Source organism: Astatotilapia calliptera, chromosome 2 (assembly GCF_964374335.1).
Source record: "Astatotilapia calliptera chromosome 2, fAstCal68.1, whole genome shotgun sequence".
Classification (NCBI taxonomy): domain Eukaryota; kingdom Metazoa; phylum Chordata; class Actinopteri; order Cichliformes; family Cichlidae; genus Astatotilapia; species Astatotilapia calliptera.
The window spans coordinates 33316318-33343487 of record NC_137423.1 but is presented as its reverse complement, the minus strand read 5'-3'; the positions used below and the strand labels follow the sequence as shown (position 1 = coordinate 33343487).

At 41.4% G+C, this 27170-nt stretch overlaps 3 protein-coding genes across 3 annotated transcripts; 2 read left to right on the top strand and 1 right to left on the bottom strand.

Annotated features, from left to right (window-relative positions):
• Positions 1 to 424: 424 nt before the first annotated feature.
• On the top strand, positions 425 to 14374 carry scyl1 (SCY1-like, kinase-like 1). Its single transcript, XM_026143572.2, has 18 exons — positions 425 to 628; positions 1949 to 2089; positions 4258 to 4380; positions 4464 to 4690; positions 4774 to 4864; positions 5705 to 5860; positions 6075 to 6233; positions 6404 to 6511; positions 8171 to 8284; positions 8391 to 8546; positions 8656 to 8844; positions 9816 to 9891; positions 10091 to 10300; positions 11078 to 11226; positions 11332 to 11406; positions 11736 to 12047; positions 12488 to 12566; positions 12995 to 14374. The coding sequence occupies exons 1-18, from the start codon at positions 521 to 523 to the stop codon at positions 13117 to 13119; spliced, it is 2598 nt and encodes an 865-aa protein (XP_025999357.1). The 5' UTR covers positions 425 to 520; the 3' UTR covers positions 13120 to 14374.
• Positions 14375 to 15991: 1617 nt separating this feature from the next.
• Positions 15992 to 19464, bottom strand: LOC113007095 (phospholipase A and acyltransferase 3-like). Its single transcript, XM_026143496.2, has 5 exons — positions 19324 to 19464; positions 18792 to 18864; positions 18518 to 18626; positions 18025 to 18293; positions 15992 to 16739 (listed from the first exon to the last, which is right to left on the bottom strand). The coding sequence occupies exons 2-5, from the start codon at positions 18804 to 18806 to the stop codon at positions 16620 to 16622; spliced, it is 513 nt and encodes a 170-aa protein (XP_025999281.2). The 5' UTR covers positions 18807 to 18864; positions 19324 to 19464; the 3' UTR covers positions 15992 to 16619.
• Positions 19465 to 21747: 2283 nt separating this feature from the next.
• On the top strand, positions 21748 to 27052 carry ints5 (integrator complex subunit 5). Its single transcript, XM_026143485.2, has 4 exons — positions 21748 to 22189; positions 23422 to 23674; positions 23777 to 25753; positions 25938 to 27052. Exons 1-4 carry the CDS (start codon positions 22095 to 22097, stop codon positions 26643 to 26645), a joined length of 3033 nt encoding a protein of 1010 aa, XP_025999270.2. The 5' UTR covers positions 21748 to 22094; the 3' UTR covers positions 26646 to 27052.
• The last annotated feature ends 118 nt before the right edge of the window (positions 27053 to 27170 follow it).

Genomic DNA, 27170 nt, shown 5'->3' with positions numbered 1-27170 from the left:
ACTTAGCAGTAGATGGCTCTGATTCTGACCAAGGAAATCAGCTTGGCATGGTCAATAACTTCCTTTAAGGCATGTCTAAGAACACATATTTTTATGGAAAAATTAACTTTATTGCCCTTCATATTTTTTAAGGATTTAATTAGTTTGATTGCCTTTGTGAAGCACGTTTTAATCTGTAATAGAGAAGTATTCATCGGAATTTATATTTTGCTACACATATTGCAACCGTTTTTTGGACAGGTGACGTTTTTTTAATCGACATTATTTTATTACTACCCAAAGTTCAGTTTGAGGCTTTAATTTGGTGAGAGAACGAGTGAGGGGAATTTATATATAATAAATTAAGTCTTTTATATATATTTTTTTTTTCTCAAAAACCTGAGTAAGCTTAACTTCTTGTGGAACTAATAGGCCGAAAAGTCGTTTCTGCGGAGGCATTTAACATCCGTGCCAGTCGCTAGCTAGCACTGTGTAGTTCACCTGTCGCTGTGTGTTTGATGAAGTGCGGAGCTAAGGGGAGATGTGGTCCTTTTTCGCTAGGGATCCCGTGAAAGACTTTGCGTATGAACTTCTTCCAGACAGCCAGGAAAAGTCCGGAATATGGACTCTACACCGGGGAAAGCGAAAGGTAAAAGCGGCATCCCGCTGCTGCTGATGCACTAGCAGTCAGCGTTAGCTCGATCGGTTGTGGGGCCTGCCAATAAGCTGACAAGTCAGCTTTAGAGCTTGATTTAGCCTTCAGATTAAATGTCAGCTCTGTTAGCGTTTTTCGGGTGTTTTTCATTCATTCGTTCAGTCAGTCAGTCAGTCAGTCAGTCAGTCTTGGTAGTCTTTTTTTTTCTTTTGCTTGGTCTGTCTGTCTGATAATTGTCGCTGACTAGCCTAGCTCAGGGTTTTTGTTTACCCCCAGAGGCAGACACGTATTTCTCGCCACGTCACCCGTTTTAGCCGAGTAACGGCTCTTATTTGAGCTGTTTTAAAGTTAATGCTTTATTTCAGGAATGAAAGATTCCGTCTTAACTGCAGACAGCACTGCATACAACCCACTGCTTCATTATTATCACCGAGAAGCGGAAAGCTATAATCTCAGTGTCATCATCTTCACCGCGGGCAGCCGAGCTCAAACTTCCTACTTTCGTCATCCTCAGTCACATTAAATGTCTTTTCAAAATTCTGTATACAGTATTGACAGTTACTTCTTACTGGTAATATTTTCTGCACGATGGCTACATTTATATCTATATTTAATACAGCACGGATGTAAGGCCACGATACTGTTCACATCAGTCCGATGAAATGGGAGTGTTGGTGTAAGTCAAGCTAGTACATAATTTACCCTAATTTCTGGAATTTTGATTGTAGGGTGAATGTAGATTTTTTTTCCTATTATAATTGCTTAAATATAGCTATGATAATATTACCTGTAAATTTATAACACCAGTGAAATATTACAATGGAAGGAAAATGGGAGTAGTCTGTTTGAAGAGGATAGCTTCACTTCAGATTAATTTAGTTTTATTTGTATAGCACCAAATGACAACAACAGTGGCCTCAAGGGCTTTACACTGTAAGGTAAAGACCCTATGATATTAGAGAAAAAACCCAGCAGTCAGATGATCCCCTGTGTGCTGTACTTGGCTGTAGTGTGAAGTAAGAAATGTCCGGCAGAACCAGGCTAAGGGTGGGGCAGCAATCTGCCATGATCAGTTAAAGTTGAAGAAAAAGAGAAGAGAATGGATAAAGTAGAGTATAGAGAGAACAGGGCAAAACAGAAAATACTGGAGAGACACAAAATTAAATGGCATGCAAGTAGTAATGTCTGTTAGTAACATGCATACTCAAGTTGGAGTAAAATTTTAGACTTGGACTACAACCACAAAATATTGGCTTAATTAAGAGCAATGGAGTAATTATAACTGGCTGCTCTTACTCCAATCTTTCTCCTCAGACCACTGGAGAGCCAGTGTCTGTGTTTGTATACGAGGTGGCTCAGGGCACAGAGCAGCAGACCCAGCTCGCCAAGGCTGCCTTCAAGCGTATGAAGACCCTGCGTCACCCTAACATCCTGGCCTATGTTGATGGGTTGGAGGTATGTATTTTATTGTGACTTAAATTTAACAGAAACCACTTTGCTTTAAACACACTTTTCTTGATATTTAGAGCTGAGATTCCATGTTTTGCTGTAATTGTCATATAATTAGTTGTGTCTCATTTCTGTCATCTGCTCTTCTCTGCATATTAAACATTAAGACAGAGGTGAGTGGGAATAGGTTCCTGTAGGTTTATAGTAGTTTTATAGTAGTTATAGTGAGTGAAGTAGCAGACAATTACACAGCTTTCTCTTTGGTTTTTAATGAGAGTGTAATTGACACACTATTCACTATTAGCTCAACTAAGGATATGATTTTACCCTTTCATCTGGAGAATCTATCCAAGGAATATGACCAGCAAACCATACAGCATTAGCTAATCATTTATTTAACCAGGGCAGGGCTCGCAAAATTTCTAAATCCCTGGTAGCCCTTCGGCACTCTTCAGTTTTTGGTAGCCCAAAATAAATTTAAGTAGCCCGAATTAAAAAAAAAAAAAAAAAAAAAAGCACTTTTTTTTTATGTTTTGTTTCCGTTACAATATTATACATTAAAGTATAATATTGTAACGGAAACAAAAATTAATCAAAAAATTGTTAAAATACAAATCACAACAACTGTATAAAAATTACAATCATCAACTCAAATACTTGGTTCTCATTGAACAGAAATTTCTATGAACTTGTAAGAACTGTGTAGGACATGAATCAGTCTGTGTCAGATCCTGAATCTGAAATTTCCACTGGAGTCACAGGTAAGAGGCAAGTGGAACCAAGATTCTAGGACATTTGCTATTTGAAGTTTGCAAAGACTGCTAAATTTTGCCAATGGTAGTTCACTCTTTGCAACATAGTACGCTGTTTTAAACAGCTTTTTCAGGACTTCTTCTTGTGCTTGGTTTATTTTTAGTATGTTTTTTTGCAATTGCTGTTTGTTCTGGGAAAGATACTGCAGACTGAGCAATAATGCATTTCTTGCATTTCTCATAGGTTCTAATGGGGTCTTTCTTAAAATCACTGGTCCCAGTAACAAAGGCGCTTGTTGACTCAGAAATTGAATGAAACTCACAACACACCTGGCAGAACATCATGTTATTTAGCTCGTCATATTCCAGCCACAGAAATTCTTTTGTCCATGAAACCAAAAAAGCTGCACTTTTTTTTTTTTGCTTCATAGTCTGATTTTTCATAACTTTTCCATTTTGTGATCGGCTTTTCTTTGGCTGCCCCTTCTTCACCCTGACCTGTCTTATTTGGCTGAGCAGAACTAAAATACCGGCTTAAATCCTGCTGCTTTTACACACACACCTGCATAACGGTCAGCGATTCTCTGCGCGATCAACCTCTCACATGTTTAAGCTTGCTGCGGGAGATTTCACTTGTCATGTCTGAATAGTAAGCTAATGAGTGATAAGACGATGCCAGAGGAATTGGTGCGCAATTAATCGTCACTCACCAATCAGTGCTGCCGCTCTCTACACACCGTTCGCGTGATTGCAAAGTGAAAGCAAAAAACAAGAGCAAATTCTAACGCGATTTCAATATGTCACATATTGACAGTGGCTCATTGATGCTACATTTTCAAAAGAATGCAAAAGCACTGACATATATTTTCCTATGATAGCCCGACGGGCAGGGCTGAGATAGATTTTGGTAGCCCGACTAGAAAAATCGCTAGCCCTGGGATGTCGGGCTAGCGATTTTGCAAGCCCTGCAAGGAGTCTCTTGAGAGAAAACATCTTTCACAAAGACACCTGGCAATGAAAGTACACAATGGCAAGGTTGGAAAATGATACAATCAAGCAGAGGAAAAACAGTCAGTAGATAAAAATAGAGCATGTTGAAGAACTGGTGCATAATCAAATATCCAGCAAAGCAATGGTAATCGCTTTTTCTTCTAAAATATCTGTGATCTGAACTCTCCAATATTCAGTAAATTTAGTATTAATTTATAGCATGTTTTTAATAGAGATCTGATGGGGAAAATGCTGTGATGTATAAATGTGCTGTGCATATGATAGATAAATGCAAAAACTGTTGTGGAGAAGCTGTTTTCCTATGTCAAGTTACTGTTTAATGCAGTGACATAGAATAGTTTTGAAGTATAGTTTTGCTTTTATTTTTTTTCCTTTCTTAGTTGATTGATGAGCTTGGTGTGGTTGTTACAGACAGAGAAGAGCCTCTACCTGGTTACTGAGCAGGTTACACCCCTGGCAGCCCATCTGAAGGCACGGGCAGAGAAGGGTGGTGTTGGGGAACTGGAGATCTCATGGGGACTCCATCAGATAGTGGTAAGGACAGGAGAGTTGAGCTGTTTGTGGCATCTGTCCTCTATTAGTCGTCTCTCACCGTCTCTTCCTCTGTTTGCTTACAGAAAGCTCTGAGTTTTCTCATCAATGACTGCCATCTGCTCCATAACAACCTGGGCATATGGGCTGTTTTTGTGGATCGAGCTGGAGAGTGGAAGCTAGGAGCCCTCGACCATGTGGCCCCTGAGCAGGGAGACCCAAGTGGGGTCTCGCTCCCTGCACCAAAGGCAGTTTACCCAGACATGGAGAAATATGACCCACCAGAGATGTCTAACAGCAGTGGAGAGAAATGGTGAGTGTGACATTTAGAGAAAAACTACCTGATGCGCTTTGGCTGCACCCTTTTGCACTGACCTGTGTGTATTTTTGTTACAGGGCAGGAGAGGTGTGGCGACTAGGTTGCCTGATTTGGGAGGTGTTCAACGGGCCGCTGCCACGTACTTCTTCCCTCCGTTCCCTGGGAAAGGTTTGTGTCTTCAATTGCTGTTTATCCAAACACCTTATGATTAAATATTGTCCTTGCTCCTTGGAGTGCATGCTCTTATTTAAGAAAAATGCAGCTTTTAGGAATATTTAGATTATGATGGTTGTTGTTTAAATGAAATTACATGATTCTGCTTATGTAAAGAATCAGCAACAATAGACTGAACATATAGTGGGATAGCAGGGCCCTTAAATAATACATATGTCATGGTTAAGATCAACTGGAGAGAAACCCAAGAATCTGATGATCTAATATGAACCCGCGTTTGGTGCCACCAGGGAGAAAAAACTGTGAAAACAGGACGAAAGATAAACCACAGGAAAGAGGAAACAAAAGTTAATGGCTTGCAAACATGACTGGAGTGGAGAAGTGCTCAGTGCATCATGGGAAGCTCTCTAACAGTCTGAGCCTATAGCGGCATAAATAAGCGATAGTTCCGGGTCACCTGATCCAACCCTAATTTTAAGATTTTTCAAGAATTTATGTTTTAAGCCCAATCCTAAAGTAGAGAGCATGTTCTATGAGAGAGTGGCCTGATAGCTGAAGGCTCTGCATCCTGTGTGCTTTGAGTGCTCTGTCAGAATAGTGTGTTAATGAGGTCTTTAAAATATGAAGGGGCCTGCGAGGAGAAGCTCTTATGAAGGAAATGTGATCTCTCGTTGCGAGCTTTAGTCTTAGTGCTGTTGCTTCATAGGCTCACTGACAGCTGAAGATATTTTTTTTTATTTTTTTTTTATTTTTTTTTTGTCATATGAGAAAAAAAAAAGGTATAAGTCAAGTTTATTGTTTTTTGTTTTTTTTTCTTTCTTTCTGTTCCCACAGATCCCCAAGGTTCTGGTTCCCCATTACTGTGAGCTGGTTGGAGCCAACCCCCGGACTCGGCCAAACCCTGCCCGGTTTCTCCAGAACTGTAGAGCCCCAGGGGGATTCCTGAGTAGCAGCTTTGTGGAGAGCAACCTTTTCCTGGAAGAGATTCAGGTCTTACACAGACTTTTGTTTGTGTTACAACTACAATAAAAACATTCTAGTCAAGTCACAGCATGAAGTATTAAAACAGAGGTTGATATTAATCAAAATCCCAAACAGATTGATGGCATTTGGCTAAACAAGTTTAATCTGGACACCATGCCTCGCTTTAGTCCAATCATCTATTGCAGAAATTAGATGATCTCTTTAAAACGATCCTTTCTAGATCAAGGAGCCAGCCGAGAAGCAGCAGTTCTTCCAGGATCTGAGTGACAATCTCGATTCTTTCCCTGAAGACTTCTGTAAGCACAAAGTCCTGCCTCAGCTGCTCACCGCTTTTGAGTTTGGCAATGCAGGCGCTGTCGTCCTCACACCACTCTTTAAGGTAAATCCCAACTCCCGAGGCGACTTTAGACCCTAATTAGAAACAGACAGTGAAGCAGACAATAATCATCAGTAAAATCATTCTCGAGACAAGTTGAAAAATGACATGATTGTAGCTATATCTGTGCACTTCTTTTTCTTCCATCTCTCTCTCTTCCTCTGTTTTTCTAGGTGGGAAAATTTCTGTCAGCAGAAGAGTACCAGCAGAAAATCATCCCTGTCATTGTGAAAATGTTCTCCTCCACAGACCGAGCTATGAGGATACGACTTCTGCAGCAGGTGTGGAATATTCTTTTGGTTTCCTTGCAGAGGTAATTATGTGTAAGATTTTAAAAACAAGTTCTGCACAAAACAGTTTTGTTCTTTTTAAATATTGACTAGTTTCAGAGATTTTTCAGTGATTAGGGTGAATATTGCCGAGATGGTGTTCTTATTTATTTTACGTTTTTAATATAGAGTTCATATTTAATTTTATGGTATGTTATTTCTAGCATGGAAAGAGAAACATTGGTTAAAAGAACAGTAAAACATAACAAACAGTTGTTTAATCACATGCTTGTCCAGCTGTTTTTATCTCTGTATTAAATAGAGATGGACCGATCCGATATTACGTATCGGTATCGGTCCGATACTGACCTAAATTACTGGATCGGATATCGGAGAAAAATAAAAAGTGTAATCCGATCCATTAAATATCACGAAAGCACCTCACAAAACTTGCAACACGCCGTAACTCACCTCAGAACGTTAGCACGTCGGAGCAGTATGCATCACGTGATAGAGCGGCTGTGGCATGCGGGACCTGTCGGTGGTCTGGATAGCATTTGGAGCTTCGCTAGCAACCCGGCATTTCATCTCTGACAAAGTTATCCCGAGAGAAGTAAAGCAAGTGTGTAAGTCCATCTCTGAATGTAAAGCATTCCTGCGTTAAGCTTAACAAGCGACTGCCTCTTCTTGCTGCTACTTCAATCATGAAACTGCTTAACGATCAGCTGATCGGCTTTTCTGTCGCGAGTCCATCTCTCGTGTTTGTTTTTGACCCACTTTGCACCAGAAAGAGGAAACAAGCGGCTGAACAACAGCAGCACGTTTAAGCTTGATAAGCTGTTGTTAGAATTTATTTAATATTACTTTCTACTCGAGGATCTTTTTCTACGTAGCTGACGTAACTGTGCAGGCGCGGATCTAGCAAAGTTTAGCCAGGGGGGCCGATAGGGCATGAACAGGGAAAAGAGGGCACAAAGACATACTTTTCTTTCTTATTCTCATTTAAAATGTCTAGCTTTTAATAAATAATTATCTGACACCCAAAGTTTTAATTTGATGTAAAATGAATAGAAGTCAATTACTGTATATAGTAACTATTAAGTCTAATATATACCCTAGTAAGCTATAGTACTTTTTCCTTTGGGAAAAGAATTGATTTCTGTGCATTTTTTTTCACACTGCATCAAATTAAGGTTGATTACGTCGATTAAGCATCATGAGGTGGAGCGTGAGGGGTGGTTCCCTATTTTTTATTTATTTATTTTTGTTGCTGGGAGTTGGAACCCTATTAGTTAGGTTGCTTAATATTTACGCTAAGTACTCTTTAAAATACCAGAATAGGGAGGATGGTGTAGGTCTAAGTTTATTAGATTGATCAGTATTGCTGAACTATGAAACATTTTTTTTTTGCATACAGGTATAACAGAATAGCTTTAGTGTAGTTGTTGTTTTAAACTTGAGTATGAACTTATACAAAATGCAGCAAGATATTTAAAAAAACAGTTTTGTTGATTTAAAAGACACTATATCGGATTCATATCGGTATCGGCAGATATCCAAATTTATGATATCGGTATCGGACATAAAAAAGTGGTATCGTGCCATCTCTAGTATTAAAGAATAAAACCATTTATCTTTTACTCACCCTAACTCTGTCTCTGTCTTTCTCAGATGGAGCAGTTCATTCAGTATTTGAATGAGGCTGCAGTGAATTCCCAGATTTTCCCTCATGTTGTTCACGGCTTCACAGACACAAACCCTGCTATCAGGGAACAGACGGTGAAGGTAGTTTTCACAATTAAACACAAGCACAATATAACAGGCGTTATCTCATACATATAGTACATGACAGATAGCATCCTAAATATGCTCTCTTCCCCCTCCCCCCCAGTCTATGCTGCTGCTGGCTCCGAAGCTAAATGAGACCAACCTGAACCAGGAACTGATGCGTCACTTTGCCCGGCTCCAGGCTAGAGACGAACAAGGCCCAATCCGATGCAACACCACCGTCTGCCTGGGAAAAATCGCCTCCTACCTCAACGCTGGGGTAAGGCAGACCTGCATCACTGTGTAAAACTTAAAAAAAAAACAAACAAAAAAACCGAAAGACTGAGATCAGTGCTCAGTAAAGAATTTAATTGTCTCGCTGTTCACAGACTCGACAGCGCGTTCTGATTTCTGCCTTCTCTCGAGCCACAAAGGACCCGTTCCCTGCGTCGCGCTCTGCTGGCGTGCTGGGCTTTGCGGCTACACACAACTACTACAGTGTAACGGAGATTGCTGCCCGTATCCTGCCCACCCTGTGTGCTGTTACTGTTGACCCCGATAAGAGCGTCAGGGATCAGGTAGGGCTGGGTGATGTGAGGAAAATCGAATATCACAATATATAGATAGAGCTATAGATAGATGTGTATATATATGATTGCAGTATGTTCAAATAACCTTCAAAAACAAATGTTGTTTTTGGCCATATGTTGCCTACAATTGCACTGGTATACTCATTCAAATCAACCATTCAGTATTTTTTTTTTCTATACTTTGAATACAAAAAACCAGAATGAACTGAAATGTATTATTTTAACAATTTCTTTTTAACAAACATCAGTTGCACACGGAGGCTTTTCACAAATGGCTAATCATAGCAACAAAAAAGCAAGAATCAAGCAGGAATTCAAAATAAGACAAAATAAAACAAATGAATTTAAAAAGGTGCTCTTTTGTGCTTACAAGATAAAAAATGTGATGACCTGAAATTACAGAAACAAAAGTCTAGATAATGACTATAAAAACTCAGCGAGTCAGGTATTCGACTGCTGGAGATATGTGGTTTCATGGTTTCTCACAGCTTGTACTCTTGCGTTGGTTTGTAGTGTTCCTTAGTTTTACCTGTAACTATGCCAAGAATGTTTTAAATTTATTTGTAGTCTTTTTGATCCTCGATCTTACAGCTGTTTTGAAGACTTGCATGCAAACCAGCGGTTGATGCTGTGTACCAGCAGTGGTGGTGGAGTTATCAATCTTGCAGCATTTAACTAAAAATAAAATGTGCAAGAACATTTCAGTTAAATGACATTAAATTAAAAATAGACTTTTTTTCTAAAGTCTATTTTTAATTTAATTTAATAACATTAGTTGAAACAATATTGTGCACAAAGCTAAAATACAAATATAGTTTTACGGTTTTAGATTTTGTTAATTCAGTCACATTTGTCAAACGACTAGTGCAAGAAGGGACTATTTGCTGAAACTGGGATGTCTACATGTCTTGGTGCTTGTTCTGAACCTCTAATTTTGCCTGTCTCTTTCTCCGTGTCAGGCATTCAAAGCCATAAAGAGTTTCCTTTCCAAACTAGAGACTGTGTCAGAAGACCCCAGCAAGCTAGCTGAGATCGGTATGTAACTATAAACTGCACTGGAAATCTTCCCTCAAACTAGAAACTCCATGCTGTGTAGTTGTTTCTTTACCATGAATAGAGTTTGAGAAAAAGAAACAAATAATCCTGTAACTATCTCAGATGGCTTTAATCAAATTAATAGACACATTTTATATGAAAACTTAAACGTAACAACTCTGTTTTGTGTATCCTGCAGAAAAGGACGTAGCATCGTCTGCTCAGCCTGCAGGTGCCTCGTCCAGTTGGGCTGGCTGGGCTGTGACAGGCATGAGCTCGCTCACTTCTAAGCTGATCCGCAATGCTCCAGGGACGGAGGGGGGTACAGGCACTGAGGGAGGCGGACCTGCCGCTAATGCCACCAGCCCCACTACTCCCCCTAGTGCCAGTGATGGAACAGCCGCAACAGGTGAGGTGGAACCACAGCACCCTGCCTTTTTTTAAAAAAAAAATAAAGATTTACATACACTAACATGCATATTTAATCTAAATAGAATCATCTAAAGAATCTCAACACTGGAATAAGTGTATGTGTCTATATTAGTGGGACTGCTGGTGCTGGGAGGTGTCAGCTTCCTTTTACAACACAAAGCCTTCATCTGTCAATACAGATCTAAGACTTTATTGACTGACCAACGCGTTTCAGCTTGTGACCTTCAGATGACCCTGATGAGGCCACAAGCCAAAATGCCTTGGTCAGTCAATAAAGTTGTTCCTCTTCCCTTTAGGTGTTGCTGGAGTCCCTGCATTGTGCTTTGATAGATCTGTAACTTCAGGCAAGTCAGTGGATCTCACAGAATAGAATAGAATTCATTGCACAAGTACAAGGTTTGCGTCCATCCAGAAGTGCTTTAGCAAAAATATAGATATATTACAGAATATAGATCTATTATAAATGTGTTACAATGTACACGGTACTATGTTATCAATTTACTATAGCTATAAGTATGTACAGGCTATAACTGTAGTGAGTGTACAAGCTATATGCAGGCTATGAACATGTATACTTATGGTTATAAATATGAAAAGCTATAGCAGATCCCCGCTTAGCAGTTTAAAACCTGTGTGTAGCAGCAGAATAACAGCCTCTGTATCCCAGTTACTATTCTTTAATTTATTAAGTGTTCCCACACAAATCAGTGCCTTGAATCAGTGTCTCACATTAAAACGTTTCTTTCAATCTCAGGTTCTCAAGACAAAAATCAACAAGCCTCCCTGACTCACCACGGTGCCTCTAGTCGTGCCAACCAATCACAGACTCTTGAAGTAAGAGACAACAATGATGAGCCTGTAGGAGACCGCTGGGATGAGGAGGAGGACTGGGGAAGTTTGGAGGTAGGGAGAAAATAGTTAGGATATGTATTGTGCATAAATGGAAGATTATGGTCTCACATAATTATAATTTGAAATCACATAAATTGACTGCACGTTTCCTCAAAGGAGCCAGAGAAAGCTCAGACTGAGCCCGATGACTGGAACACCGACTGGTCAGGAATGAGTTCATCCAAAAAGAAGGTCAGACGGAAGATGCTAAGCAATGCAGTTATTTGACAGTCATTCCTTTTGTGCTCATTCTACTTCCTCTAATGCTGTGAGCACTGCTGATATTGTTAGATTACTGTGAGTCATATTAAACTATTAATCCTCCTAGTATAGTGTGCTGACTTGAAAGGTTCCCATTTACCTGTAATATATACTTGTATATGTTATTGAAAACAAATGTTTAAAAAAAAATTCTCCACTGTAAAAACAAAAAAATAATTGGTCACATCTGGGGGGTGTATGTAGATGTGGAAAAATCAGCTGCAGCTGGACTCATTTCAGTTTTCTTCGCTGTGACGCAGGCGAGCCGCTCATCCACCTCCATGGTGGTGAAAAAACAGAGCTCCGACTGGAGCTCAGGCTGGGACGCCGATGACAGCTGGTCCAACGAGAAAGAAGGTCAGGGTCAGAGCTCTGCAGGCGAGGAAGGCTGGGGGAACGACTGGGGGGAGGAGGAGACCGACACAAGCTCGGCCAATAAAACGCTGCCCCTGCCCGAAGGTGTGCGGTTAGCCAGCGAGTACAACTGGGACAGCACGACAAAGGGCGCCAGTCAAAATGATCTGTTCGCCAGCGTGTCCCAGAGAAACACAGCCAGCATGTCTGCTGCCACGGTGAGAGCGCAGTGAGCCAAAAATACAGAAGTTGGTTTTCAGATTTGAGAGAAAAAAACAACGGAGTGTTAAATGCACTTTTGATTATGGCTTGAAAGTCTTACATGTGTATTAGAGGGAACACCAAACTTTATCCGATTTCATTGAAATGGCATTTTAACAGAGCACACCATAAAGCTGCAGTCACATGATCAGCCCTCAGCATCACGGTGGGCTTTTTTCTTCTTCTTTTTTACCTTCAAAATAAAATCGCTGTTGTTTAAGAAAAGGGCATTAACAGATCTATCTATCGATTGAGATCAAGATCACTAAATATTATATTATTTATTTATTTATTTTTAAAGAATTAAATTAGATTTTTTTTTCTTCAGTAATTGTACATTGGCTTGATTAGGTTTGAATAACAGAGAATTATGTTTGTGTTGTTTTCTCAACGATAGTCTGGAGATGGCTGGGGCGCAGAGCCAACAGGAGACTGGGGAGCTGAGGAGAGCTGGGAGTCGGTAGATGGAAGCCAGGGTAAGTCCAACAACGAGGTTACCTTAATCAGAAATGAGAACCTGGATTGGCCTGATTGTAGAGACTCCACTCAGTTCGTACCTCCTTTCAGTCGGGCATTTTTAGCGTTTCCTGTGAGGCTTCTAAAAATATAGACCTGCAGTAATAAATCACAGAGCTGCCCCTTTATTTTTAGCTTATTCAGTAAAGGACCAGTGAAAAATCCATCATATGTCTGTTCACAATTCATAAGAATGACACCTCCTAGATCATTAGTCTGATTTTAGTGAAATTTGCTCACAATGATCAGCTGATAGGTCTTTAGTCAAACTGCTCTCAGAGCCAAGGTCACATTTTTTTGTTTTACAGGCAGTAGCATGTGAATTGTGATCGATCATGTGCCTCCTGAGCTACGATGTCATTGACATTCTGGTTTTATTTTCACTTAGGTCTCAGCAAGGCAGAGCTGTCCAAAAAGAAACGCGAGGAGAGGAGGAAGGAACTGGAGGCGAAACGGGCGGAACGAAAAGCTGCTAAAGGTCCTCTCAAACTGGGCGCGCGCAAGCTGGACTGATGAGGACCTAACAGAGTGGCACAAAGCAGCAGATCTAGGTTCCACATTCCACAAGTTAAGGACCAGAAAGAAGTGGCAGCATTAAAGAAAACTGACAGTCGCTAAAATGGAGAAGGCAGAGGAGAACCTTTCCTCTGGACGACTTTTAGTTTGGGGATTTTCTGTCTTTGTTCCTCTAAAAAAAAAAAAAAAACTGACACAGATAAAAGATGGAGACGGAGAGGAAATCTGGAGAGCAGCACCCCCTGCAGCAGAAGCCTGAGCAGGTTTCAGACGATGTCCCCCTCATTATTTTTTATTCATGACTCCCACAGTTGCTCTTGTAAACTATATGTACATAACTGGTGCATCCTGTCTTAAAAAAATGACTTTTTTAGAAGAAAAAACCCCACAAATATATATATATATATATACGTAATAGAATTTTTCTTCACACATGTATTGTTGTGCTGAATGTTTTTCAGTACATGTGAACACACACACACACACACTGTGGTTTCGAATGTTTTAATTCAGTTACAGACTAAGAATAAGTTCATGCATGCACTGTGTATTGTGTGGCCTAACAAAAGGCTTCATGGCAAGAAATTAAAAACGTGCTGAATTTACTTTGCACATGCAACACTGTATTTTACAGAAGTGACCCGACAGGTAACACAGGTGACTGCTTAGAGATCTTTAAATGATAAACATGCACTTTGGAGGAGCTGGGACATAGAAAGATGCAAATCCGGTGGTTTTAGGGCAAAATCAGGTGAGTTTGTAGCCTTGTGGTGGAGGCTATGTGAAATCGTCTGTAGTGCTTATGATCACCTTTTGGAATCACTTGTTTACCACCAAGTCATTTTAGGCAATATATGGTTTGGTATAGGTGAAGGAGAACCTTTTTATACTTTTGATTTTATTATTTGTGCCTTTAATTAATTGACGGGATCAATAACTCCACATTTAAACTGACACTTGAGAAGCGGACCTGGAACGCATTAAAGCGTACAGCGTGACCCTGTGTGGCCTGTCTGGGTCAGATATGGTATTTCTAGGTTTGGTCTTTCGAGCTAGACGTTTTATGGATGAGCCAGTTAACACAATCCGAACCCATCACCACTGGATCTAAAATCTGGGTTTTGGTTGTTCGGGTCCAGTTATGAAGAGGACTACGCTGCATTAGTCGAAAGAAATCCGGATGTTTTACTAAGAAAACAAATCATGTAGCATGTGAGCTATTCTGACGTATTAAATAAAGTTTCTTCTTCTATGCTTGTCTTCCTGTGTTTGAAGGTTAGTGAGTATGTTTGTATCTGTAATCTGAGTTCTGATAACACCTGCTGCTTTCTTTGTTAGCTCGTATAAAAGGGTCATTTCATATGAAATGAGTGAAACCTGAGAAAGGTTACCACCTGACTCCCACAGAATCACCTGATTTTTTTTGATTTTTTTTTTATTTTTTTTAAGCATACAATAACTTCAGTATGTTTAATGAGCCATGCAAAATTTTACTTTCCTGCCCTTGATGTATAAAGACTTTAGCACAGAATTAAATAATTTAATGTGTTATTTCCAATGGTTTTCTAACCCCCAGTAAATTCACAGCTGTAGGAGATAGCTGTGTGACATTTGTTATAAACAAGCTTCAAAACCTAAAGCCAACATCTTCAGAACAGTTTTTTTTTCTCTTGGCAGTAACTCGATCGCTAATCATTAAAGGCCTCCCACGGTAAGATAGAGGGATCGTGTGTATTAAAAGAACGACTAGATAGATGTTTAACACTACTGCATAATGTGAAAACACTGATTGCTGGACTATGTTGTCACTGGTGGGGATGGTGTTGCATATAAATATGATGTATATCAGTTTCAGTAGTTTAGTAACTGTGACATAGAGTAGCAGAAGCAAGCACTGTTACCCTGCATGTTTTATTTGTTTTCTGAAAATGTATGTGATAAAAGATAAAAAGATGGATTTTGATGAAAACTTTGAAGGGTCATATCACTATTTTTAATAGAGGTTAAACTGCATCTAGCCCTGTTCACAAGTGCTGGGGGGAAAGTGCTATAGTTTAAAAATCAGCTGATTCTGATGGGGCCAGGTGGGAGTCTGTTACAGATTTCATGTGGAGTGACATCCCTGTCACAGGTAAATTTTTAGTTAAACTAGACTGCAGAGCAAGACCTAAATAATTGTGAGAGACATCTGTTAGATCAAAATAGGGAGGCCAGATGCCAACAAGTTTAAATGTGGGGCAAAAGCTGCACTTCTGTGAGATAGTGGGGCACGTGGACGATGCTGACAGGTTCAGTTACTGTGTACAGGCCCAATATATTGTATCTCCACTTCTTTTGCTTAGGAAATGCTGCAGGTTTATGAGAAAGTTTGTGTATTCTTAAAGTCTTTATGTAGAGCTGCTGCTCTCACTGGTTTATCCATAGATGGCAAAGCTTTTTTGAGTCACAATCAACAATAACACACACACACACGTCACTCCCCACCATATTTTCCTCTCTGTGCAAAACTGAAAAATAGCACCAAAAAAAAAGTGTCTCTTTCTCAGAAAATACCTCTGCTTCATTTTCTTCGTGGTCTTTTCCACTATATTCAAAATTTGCAGAGCTTGTAAGTGTCCCTGAAAGGTAAGATGTTAGTCAGTCAAGAACTAGTACAGATGTGGGAATTACAAATGCTGTGCAGTGATGTTTATCCTAGACATAGATCATAGACTTTTCCTTTGTGAAAGCTTCATTTGGTTTCAGGGATGAACAGAATTGGAAGTGCAAGAATGGTGCAGGGTACCTTTGCAAAGACGTTAATGTAATAGGCTGTATTTAAGGGTCCAATGACAAGAATGCTATATCACACACACATTCCAGGCTATCATTGAGTCAAACAATTCATTTATTTAAAACTTGTTCAAACAGTGAAACATCAGAGGAACAGTGTAACACGATATATCTGTGAACTGTAGAAACATGTTGATCATGTAAGGTTTTTTGCTCTTTTTTTAAGAAATCCTACATAACCTAGCATAGAGACTCATTAGCTCAATATTGAGTATTCACTTATAGCACTTCCTATTTTCTCTCCCGATGTTTGATTATACCCATTTACTTTAAAACCATTTGTGAGTTTATAAAGTTATCATATATTATATAATCATAAATACCCTCCAACCGTCATCCCTCATGAGTCATTTCATTGATATGAAAACCACATATTTCATCTTCTGAGGAAAAACTGTCAAACTTGTGCTGTATGTACAAATTTTAAACAACCCCAAAAATACAAACTAGCCAGCCTTACATCATTTCCCCCCCCAAAAAACAAAACAAAAAGCAACATGAAGGACAGATAGGGGTGAAGCCGATCCCAATTTCCTGCTAAATCACACATAACTGCATGCAAGTTTGGCAGTGTTATTTATCTGCGACTGATTATGGCAGGCGCCAGTTAGGCTTTGCTGGTGATCTGCTAATCCAGACCCAAAACAAAAGAGGACGAAGGTTCATCACTGCGTTTCCTTGTTTTCGTTTTTGCTTCCTCCCAACCATCGTGCCAGCGCTAAAACACCCACACCCGCAGCCGCAGCCAAGCCTGCATACATGGCGACCTCTCCTGCCTTACGCACCTGCAAGGAAAACATACATCATTGCAGCTAACGTGATTTATTTTTTTTGTTGAAATTTATAAAGTAGCAAAAAAAATTTAAATCCCCAACACTGCCCAACTTTTAAAAAAAAAATAACGATTTGAACTTTTAAAAGATTTTGGGCGGATTGGGTTTCAGTGAAAACATCTTCTAATTAAAAGATCATGACATTTATTTGTTCTTAGTGTTTGAAAGAAGCATTCCTGAAACAACACATCAGTGTTTATACTTAATGTACAAAGTTTGGAATAGGAGAAATCAAGTGGATGCAGAACTTGATTCAGTAAGAGCAGCTGACGCTCCTACTGAGCTTCACCTGCACTGGGAGCAGTTTAGAGTTTCACTTTCACTGCCTGTTAAGTTTCATTTTGACTCAGAGCCTTGTTCAGAAAAGGTAATGGGTGGACTTCAATGCACTTTAAGCAAATTCAACTAATCTTTGAAGGCTTTGTCTGTTTAGTTTCCAGGATCAGATACAATTTCACAATTTACACGTTTACTCACTGATGCTTAGATTTAAATATTAACTAAAGGTTGTAAAATCAGCGTACACAGACCTGCCCTGCCATGTCCCAGGCCCCAAAAGTTTCCTCTTATCACTGTATGCAGCACGTTGACTCCACTGATATCATTCCGCCCTTTAAAAGCCCTTCCCACTGTTACCTCACTCTTTAGTTTCTTACATAATCCTTTACCTTGTTAAATATGTGGGGACATTTTGATGTTTCGGTGTTGTATGAAGCTGGAAAGCCTCTTGTACCCTGCTTTGAATCCCTAACAGACAAATAAATTAACTGATATTTAATTACAGCTAATTGCAACTGATTGAGCCATTCATCATTTAGAAGATGGCAAACCTCCAGAGCAAACAGGAGGGGTGGAGCAAGCAATGTTTGGTATGAGAGATAATTTCCCAGCTGGTGTCACAGAAGAATGAAAGGATTCAAAGTTATAGCTATGAATGAATCTTTAATCCCCATGTTTGTTTTAACCCTGGAGAACCCATGGGGTCAAATTTGACCCCATGGTTTCCCTAGTAAACCAGTGGGGTTGGCTCTGACCCCATGGGTTCTCCATGGTTAAGAAATGAACTATTTCTTCTGTAAATTTGTTCTGGCTTTTTCTGCTATTTTTTCCTTCTTCACTGAAGATTTCTATTGTTTGAAACTTACACCGCCCAGCCTCCGCCACCGCCTGTGTGTCAGTGCTTTGTCTCACTTCGTGTTTTTATAGTGACACAAAGGATTGACGTGGTTGGGCCTACCTGCCGGGACTCCGCCTTGCCGTAGCGCAGCTCATTGACAAAATGCTCGCAGTTTCTCCTGACGACGCAGTACGGCAGCACCTGGCCCACCAGCCTGCGGGCCTCCCTCACAATGTCACCAGGCGAGTGCGGCTCGTACTTCTTGTCCAGACTGTTGCTGATTTTCCACTCGTCAGTTCCCACCACGTCCCACAGCCCATCTTTCTTCACCAATGCCTTCTCAGTTATGACAGACATCACGCTGCTGGAGCCGGCATCCGGGACCTCAGCTGGGGACAAAACCCACTCAGTTTACATGCTGAATATTGCAAGAGTTTGTGTTTTGAGTTGGCTGTACCCCAACAAATAATTTACATTCTGTTCTGTCCTGAAAACCCACATCACAGAATCTGCATGTGGCCTCTCAGATAAGCTGCCTTTTGTTTTCAGTGATGGGGTTTGGGGGAAGGAGTCCAGACAGTGTGTGTGTGTATATGTGTGTGGAGGGACTCACAGGGTGGTGCCAAGTGAACAACGAAGCCATCGCCAATGTACACAGCCCAGTGCTGGTAAGAGCCACGAAAGATCTCGATTAAATCCCCAGGCTCTGGCTTTTCGTCATACTTGGATTAGAAGAGAGGGGAAAAATGTTTGAATTTCCAAAAGAGTGTGTTTCTCAATAATTGCAGCACGTTTGACCCGATCACGCTGACTCGCTTTAAATAGAAATCAGGTTGATGTAATAAACAGCTCTGAGGCTATAAATGCCACCACATTCTTTTACTAACCAGTGTTGGGGCCATGTCAGCCTGTCTTTGGTCTGCGAACTTCCGATTTGTTGGACTTCCTGACGACTTTCAGCTGTAGGGCTTAAAGATAAATAAATAAATAAAAGTACACATCAGATTTAAGCACACCACGTGATACATAATGAAAGTAAAAGACCGATAAATCTAATAACACTTTAAATATCTGTATGTTTTTGCACACCAAACCGGGCTAGATCCTTCCTGAGCTGAACAGCGCCCCTCTTAAAAACAGCTGCAGGATTGTTGATGTTCCTAATAAACTGGCACATTAGCATAACCTCTGCATAACCTCTTTCGTGGAAATAAACGCCAAAGAAGCGAATGTTAGAGAAAAGCTCGCACTTTTAGAGACTTATATATCAAAATAAGTCACAAAGAGTATTTAAAAATCGCACACGAAGAAGATTAGCCAGAATTGGTCCGTGTTTGCATCACCCAAAAGCCGTGAGGTAACACCATCATTCACGCGACCCTCAGCTGTGGGAGGTCTTTGATCGGGTTAATTCCTTACCTGCAGCGACCAGACTCTTCTTCTCCTTCTTCTGTTCTTATTGCGGTTGTCAAAACGATCTCGAACCCTTTCGTTTTGAAATGAGGGACGTCGCCGACGCAAACATCAAAAGCTCACTCGCGAGCGATCAGCTGATTCGTGCGCGTGCTCAGTGCCCTTCAAAATAAACGCGTGGCAGTATTTTATTTGTCTTTTTTAAGCGTCAGGTGATTTTTAAGATGACTTTTAAGATGACTGATTGTTTAAGCAAGGTGCAAGAATATTACAAGAAAACGCGTGAATATTTAATGATGTGATAAAATTAAGTGTGAAGGAATCAAGAGTCTGCTTTTGTTTCAGCTACAAATACCTACACTTTTTATTTTCTTTCTTTCATAAATGTGTGATTTTATCATGGGTAAATCTCATTTAAAATATTTAATTTATGTATAATTTATTCGCATTTATTTTGTTATTATTTATTTTTGTTAATATTATTTTTATTTTACCTTTTTTGGTCCGGCAGGTGCTTGACTTTAAAGTCTAATTTCAACAAATAACGACATTTTCTTTCTCTTAAATCGCCGGTTTATTATCCGCCACCCCCTCTCTTTCTTCTTTCCGTGATCAGTTATGATGGCCACGCGCAGAAAAACACGCAACTCAACCTTTAGAACCCCCAACACTTTCGGTTTAAATATAACTGAGAACTAAATCTTCACGAGGATTTTTTTATTGCGTGACGACGTGACGACGTATGCTTGTTTGCTTCAGTAGGAAGTCAAAAATTGCTGGAGTTTATATTTGTACAGTTTAAATGTGGGGTGTCAAACAAGGGGATAGATCCGGCCCTTCTAAAGGTCCAGCCTGGCCCACTGGATGTCTTTACAATAAGCTTGGAGTTCTTGATGTGCTGATGGCAGGATTGTTAAACAGAAGGGAACTGTAGATATGTTTGAATGCTGTTTTTTCTTAATTAACACTGTCCATGTAAAGCCTGTCTGTCTTGTGAGCTGCAGATGGTGACATCCTTGTAATGACAGCAGACTAAAGTGAGAGTGGAAAAAAAAATGGTGAAATTATATATGTTTTTCTTGCCATGTTTCATGTTATTCATCATCTGATGGTCATTAAATGAGAAAAATGAGCAGATTTTTAATGGTTTTAGCTGTTTTTAAATGTTACTCTTTCAAAATGTATCCTTCGCATTTCAAAAAAAATTAGTCATGTATTTGTGTCTTGATGCATGCTCAGTCATCCAGGTAGGTAAACCCCAAAAGGTTGATTCTGTTCATCTGAATGTAGCGTTTTCAATGGGAGAAACGTTTCATCACTCATCCGAGTGACTTCTGCAGTCTCAGCTGACTGCAGGTCACAGCCATTGATCAATGGTCAGACCATTAAACAGTGGTTGCTGATCAATGGTCATGACAGTTTGCATATTAATAATAAAGGAACTGACCTCACAGCCCACTGTTCGTCAGTGGTGCTAGTTGTGCTGTTTTCTCCATTTATGGATAATGTCTCTCAACGTGGTTCACTGCAGTCCCAAAGCTTTAAAATGGCTCTTAACCGGTTCCAGACTGATAGATGTCACTGACTGCTTCTCACACGTTCATAGGTTTCTTTAGATGGTGGGATGATGTGCTGCTTTTTGAAAGGAGCAATTACTTTTTCGCAGAGGGCCAAGTAGACTTTTTATGCCATTAAATCAAATCTTAATTTCCAAACTGCATTTTGAATTAATTTGGGTACTTATTTATTATTTAATATCAAAATTTATTGGATGATCCACAACATTTATGCCCATATGCAAAAAGAAATTAGGAAGGGAGCAAATACATTTTCACTGCACTGCCTGTCACCCTGTGAAAACTTTGGCAGCATCACGAAACTCTTTTTTATTTATTTTAACTACAAAAATCATCCTTATTCAATATAATTTTCTCCCCTGATGAACTTCACCCCACCTGGAGTGGCCTGTATTAAATTTAAATTCAACATGAATTGAAAACCAGGATCATAGAAGTCATCTAAATAAGTGGAATGACAGGGAATGAAATTTAAAAGTAGCAATGATGCTCCTATAGGTTGATATCCGAATATCAGCAAATAGGAAAACATTAACTGCTGGCAGCGGCTGATGTTGACTAATGTGTTTGTAATGAATATTTCACTGTATATTCGGCACAACTGGAGAATAAATACCACAATTTTTTCTCAGTTTTGTATTATTATTATTAATATTATCATTTTAAATATCTCTGCTTAAAAGCTTGTATTCCATTAGTAAAGTTAGATCATTAAGTCAGTACTGAAACACATAATAAAGGACACAGAATTAATATGTATCATTTTAAAAGTTAATGTTATTAATTTGTTGTTGTTGTTGTTGTTGTTTTTTACCTAAAATATAATTATTAATTTACAAAAACTACGTACTATGATGATGAACTTTTCCTTCATTTTTTTCTCTCCCATGTCCCTTGCGGGGCTCCGTAACGTACTATGTAATAATCAGGCGAGCTAATTTGATTTTTCTTTGCTTTATCTCTGTCGAGTAGAAAGCAGCAGTAGCAGAAATAGACATGACCACTGGGTGTCGCCAAAGACTTCCGCGGTCCGCTTGACGTTTCCTTTTTCTAACAGCGAAGAACTCCCAACTTCCGGCTTCGGAGCGCCCTTTCGTTGTATTTTGTCCTGAAATTTGGTTGCGAAGGCAACAAAAAAGCTGCCATAATCGCTCAAGTCGAAGCCCCACGGCCGAGAGGTGGATTCGCTGTGATGTTTTGATGTTTACCGACCGAGCGATGTCTGTGGTGTTTGACGGGAGCCCGCTGAAAGCGATGCAGAGCTCACACACTCACACACCGCAGATTGCCCTGAGGTGAGTGGCAGATATGACACAAGAAGTGCATCCGCAAGATTAAGTCCCACAGCACACGTCTCCTGCTCGGGGTTAACTGTATGAAGAGCAGTGGGGCATACATTTATATTTCTGTGCATGATTAAAGTTAGTGCTTTAATCCTAGAGTGCATGCTTTCACCTTAAAGAAGACAAAACACAGTAAACACCTAAATTTGATTTGATCACTTTGATTAGTTTAAAGTCGTATCAAGCTTATGTTTTTACTTATCAGTGAAATAACAAAATATTTTTCATTACGAATACTTTCTGTGCGAGGTTAAAAAAAAAGATTACTTCACTGGATCAAAATTAATCTGCTGCTTTTCTAGTAATAGTTAAGTGTTTTTTCCTTGATGTGACAACAGTTCTTTGGCTGTCTTTTCTTTTAAATGACTAATCAATTAATTAATTGATGAAATAATTATCAGAAGAGTTATGATCAATATAACCTCAACAAGGGCTCAGATTGGGCCATATAAGCTTGAATGGTTCACATATAGTTAAAATGGGACCACAGTCTAGTATGTTGGATGGCACGTGACTGATACTTGGCCAACTAATGTTGTTAACGCTGTAAACCTGGACACTTCTTGGTTTCATTATATTTATTAAATTCTACTTTTAGGACAAAGAGAATACTAACAAATTAAAGATAGAAATTATTGTTATTTTGATCATCACATGATCAATATTATTTTAAACATAAAAAAAAAAATCCAGATCCAGATTTAGAATCTCGATTTTTAATCTAGAGCTCATAAAATAACAAGTGAATGCCTACAAAAGCCCAAACTGACGACCATCAACTAATAGTTTTGTTTGACTTGAACATAATTTGTTCATAATGTTATAAAACAAAGAACAGCAGGACATACTGGCATTTCTTCAGTGTTGTCATTGGTCAGTTCTCCACACGTAGTTGAGCTTAAATCAAAAGCCCAAGCTTCTACATTTTAATAATAACACCAAACAGTTACTTGCTAGCTTTGCCACTTGTAGTTCTTATATATGTTGTGGAAGGAAGTTTTGTCACAGGATGTCACTTTTGGTTCTGTAAGGCCTTAATGGGTGTTGTTCACAACTTCTTCATATATTCACACAGAATATGTTAGCAGTGATGTATTCTTAGATCATTATGGCCGTCCTTATCATTTTTAGCTTGTTGGTGAGACACCACTCACTTTCCTCATGTCTACTTTCTCCTTCTCTAGTACCCAGGAACTGTCTCAGGAGATCAAGTCCTTCATCAGTGGCGTTGACACCGTTCAGGGCCGGAAGCTTAGCGTCCGAGAACATGCTCGATGCGCTGTGCGCCTGCTGCGCTCAGTCCCGGCCTGTCGTGGGGCGGTCTTGGAGCATCTGCGAGGCGTGTACGATGAGCATGTGTCCGCCTTCCTGCACAACCTAGAGACGGAGAGTAATGCCAGCACTGGGGTCAGCTCCAACCTGGAGGACATTATACAGGTGTGACTACAAAAATACACCATCATAAAATAAATATGCACATATTGAAGCTAAAAAAGATTTTTAAAGGTAAATTTGTTTTATTATTTCTTTTGTCTGTAGGAGATTCACGCCGTGCTGTCAGAGTTCATCCGTCTCAACCCCCGAGCCTGGGCCCCTCTAGTGTCCACCTGGGCTGTGGATTTACTGGGCCAGCTGAGCAGCAAGCATGCTGGGCGCCGTGTCGCCCCCCACTCCTCCAGCCTCAACGAGCTGCTTCAGCTCTGGATGTCTTGTGCTGCCACTCGATCTCTCATGGAAGCCTACTCTCAGTGTCTGGCTGCAATGCTGGCCTGGTGCCCCGATGCCTGTGTCGATGCTCTTTTGGACACTTCAGTTCAGCACTCCCCTCATTTTGACTGGGTGGTGGCTCACATTGGGTCTGCCTTCCCCGGTACCATCATCAGCCGAGTGATGGCATGTGGACTGAAGGACTTCTGCTCTCATGGTGCTAAGGACCAAGGGCTGCTTGTAATGGGAGTGGATAAAGGCAGCAGAGTGCCAAAGATCGGCTCAGTGGTGGGAATCCTTGGACACCTCGCCGCTCACCACTCCGACAGCATCCGGAAAGAGCTGCTGAGGATGTTCCAGGAGAGTCTCAATCCGTCGAGCCCTCTGTCTCCAACCTCATCTTCAACATCCTGGGAAAGCTCCCCTCAGCTTCGTCGTGCTGCGGTGCCGTTTCTCCTGCAGCTGGCAGCAATGTCCCCAAACCTTTTTGGTCCTGTGTCTGCAGAGCTCGTCGAGTTGTTGCGCCCCCCTGTCCTGCTCCAGCTACAGGCCGTGCTGCAGGGCCTCCCCAGAGAGGAACTGGATAACATGCTGGGCCTGGTTGTGCATCTCATTAGCCAGAGCCCTTCGGGAGGGGCCCGGGTACTCAGATTTCTGGCAGACACTGCGACCCCAGCTTCAGTCATTATCTCAGGCCCAACTCCCTCACCTCACGAAGGAGTCCGAGAAGGTTGCGACCGCCTCCTGCAGATGCTGCTCCTGCATCTCCACAAGTTAGTATTCAACCGCACTGATGGAGTTGAGGTCAACCCCCATCACTCTGCTTCCTCACAGCCCCAGAGGGTCATCCCGTTCTTGGAGGAGCTGCAGTCTCACATTGGTCAGCTGTGTGCTGAGACGCTGCGACTGGAGAGGAAGCGTCATCTCTGGCTGCACCAGCTGCTATGTCTGCTCTCAGTTTATGGGGGTCCCAGCACAGCAACTGAGGCCCTCTGCCAGCTGCTCACTCAGGCCCGCAATCCAGAGGAGTTGGCTCTGGCCTGGCAGCTCCACACCACGCTCTCCTCTTGCATGGCAGGCCTCATTCCTGCTGCCATTGCACGTAGCGTGGCGCAGATCCACACGCACACTCTGGGGCCTCGGCAGCTTAGGCAGCTGCTGCTCAACCTGGCTGCAGCCATCCAGAGTCAGGACGAGGAGAGAAGAGGAGCAACAGGTGCTCAGTCCTCCATGGTGGTCCAGGTGGGCTCGGCGGTCTCAGGACACCTCCATGATTTCTGCCCACTTCTTCTCCACGGTGACCCAGCTGTATCTCACGCTGCAGTACGCCTCCTGTCCTGCAGCCCGCTCCCTCGCACCTGCTCCCCAGCACAGCTGCTCCAACTCTCTCGCGCTGCCGTCACTCATTTCTTCCAGGCTCTGCGAAGGAGAGGAGAAGGAGGGAAGGCAGGGAGAGATGGAGGGCAGGCAGGTGAAGCAGTGAACTGCTCCGTTCTTCTACTGTCCCGTTTTGCCGCATACTCTCCTCTTACGCTCAAATCAGTGCTTCAGCAGCTGGTTGAAGGAGCGCTACATAAAGGCAACACTGACCTATTTGGAGGGCAGATCGCAGACATGTCTGGCGCCCCTGTGCCTTCCCCATCTGTGTCGCCTGATGTTGGAGCCTCTTTGCTGGACGTCAACTGTCGGTTTGGTACCACCGTTAATTTTTCAAGTAGTGTGTGGTCTGTGTTTCACGCAGGTGTGATTGGCAAGGGACTAAAGGCTCGCACCATCATACAGCTGCCTGATCCATCCTTAGTCATACAGGTGAGTGTTTAAAGATTGCAGAGCAGTTAAAACTATAAATAAACTAAGGAAGTGGGTTTTTTTTTATGTATTTTTACTGTAAGTTGTGCATAAAAATTATTCGTCCATGTGACTCCTATGAAATGTCAAACAGAGGAAATAAATCTGTAATAATGTGCATGTTTTCGTCCTCTTTTCTCTGTAGAACATTCAGATTCTGCTGGCAGTTATTGTCAAGTGTTGCAGCTCCTCCGGTCTGAACGGCTCACGATCACCGTCTGACCCCGATGAGCCGCCACCCATCAACGCGGAGGCAGCCAAGGTTGTTGCAGTCACAATAGTGGAAAACGTCTGTCCCGACGTGGCCAATAGCGAGTTATCCTGGCCCCCAGAAGAGCACGCCCGCACCACAGTGGAGAGAGACATCCACATTCGGCGCTGCTTTGAGGCCCACCCTGTGCTCTTCCCTCTGCTTCAGGTCGTTGCGGCTGGACGACCGGCTCTCTGCTACTGCTCAGCGGTGCTCCGAGGCCTCCTGGCCACTCTGTTGGCCCACTGGGAGGCATCTCGCGAGGCATCATCCACAGACTCCCCATGGCACCTCCAGGCTTCCTGCCTCTTGGTGTCCTGCATGGGAGAAGGCCAGCTCCTGCCACCCGTCCTGGCCAACGTCCACGAAGCTTTCCCTCACCTGACTCCCTTCGAGGTGAGGCTGCTGCTGCTGGCTGTGTGGGAGTACGTAAGGGGGAATGGGCCCATGCCCCAGAAGTTTGTCTTCAGCTCGGAGAAGGGCATGTTCTGCAGAGATTTCTCACGGGACGGCGACGTAGCAAGATACGTGGCGCCGATCCACAGCGTGCTACATAAAAACATTGACAGACTGGGGCACCTGTGCTGGCGATTCCAGCTCTGAGGAGTGACGGGGAATAAATAGACTGTAAAATGGAGGGATTACTGTGTTACGGTCCAAGAGCGGACCCCAGAGTTTCAGTCACTGTAGTTCACTACCATATCAGTAGAGGCTTGTGCGCGTGCATACCTTTTTGTACCGTTTTTAGACTTGATACATTTCTAATTGGTGAGAAACACAAATGGCACATGTGTACATAGTGTGCATACAGAATCTGGGATGTAATGTGTTTTAATGTGTCATTTTGGTTCCAAAAGTACATTAACTGCTAAATCATTTACAGACTGTTTTGTATAATTTTCACATTGTTTGTGTTCTATAATGGAAACACAACTTTGCTTTCTTGTTGTGTACATGACCTCTTCTTTCAGCTACTTTTCAAAAAATAAACCTTTTGTTCCAGAATTTGACTTAACTTGAGGGTTCCTCGTTGTTGTGATCGTCAGAAAGTTGTATTATTAACAGTTTACAGGCTCTTTTTGTGTTTGAGCTTCGCTAATTTTGATTAAATGTTAAAACAAAAAAAAT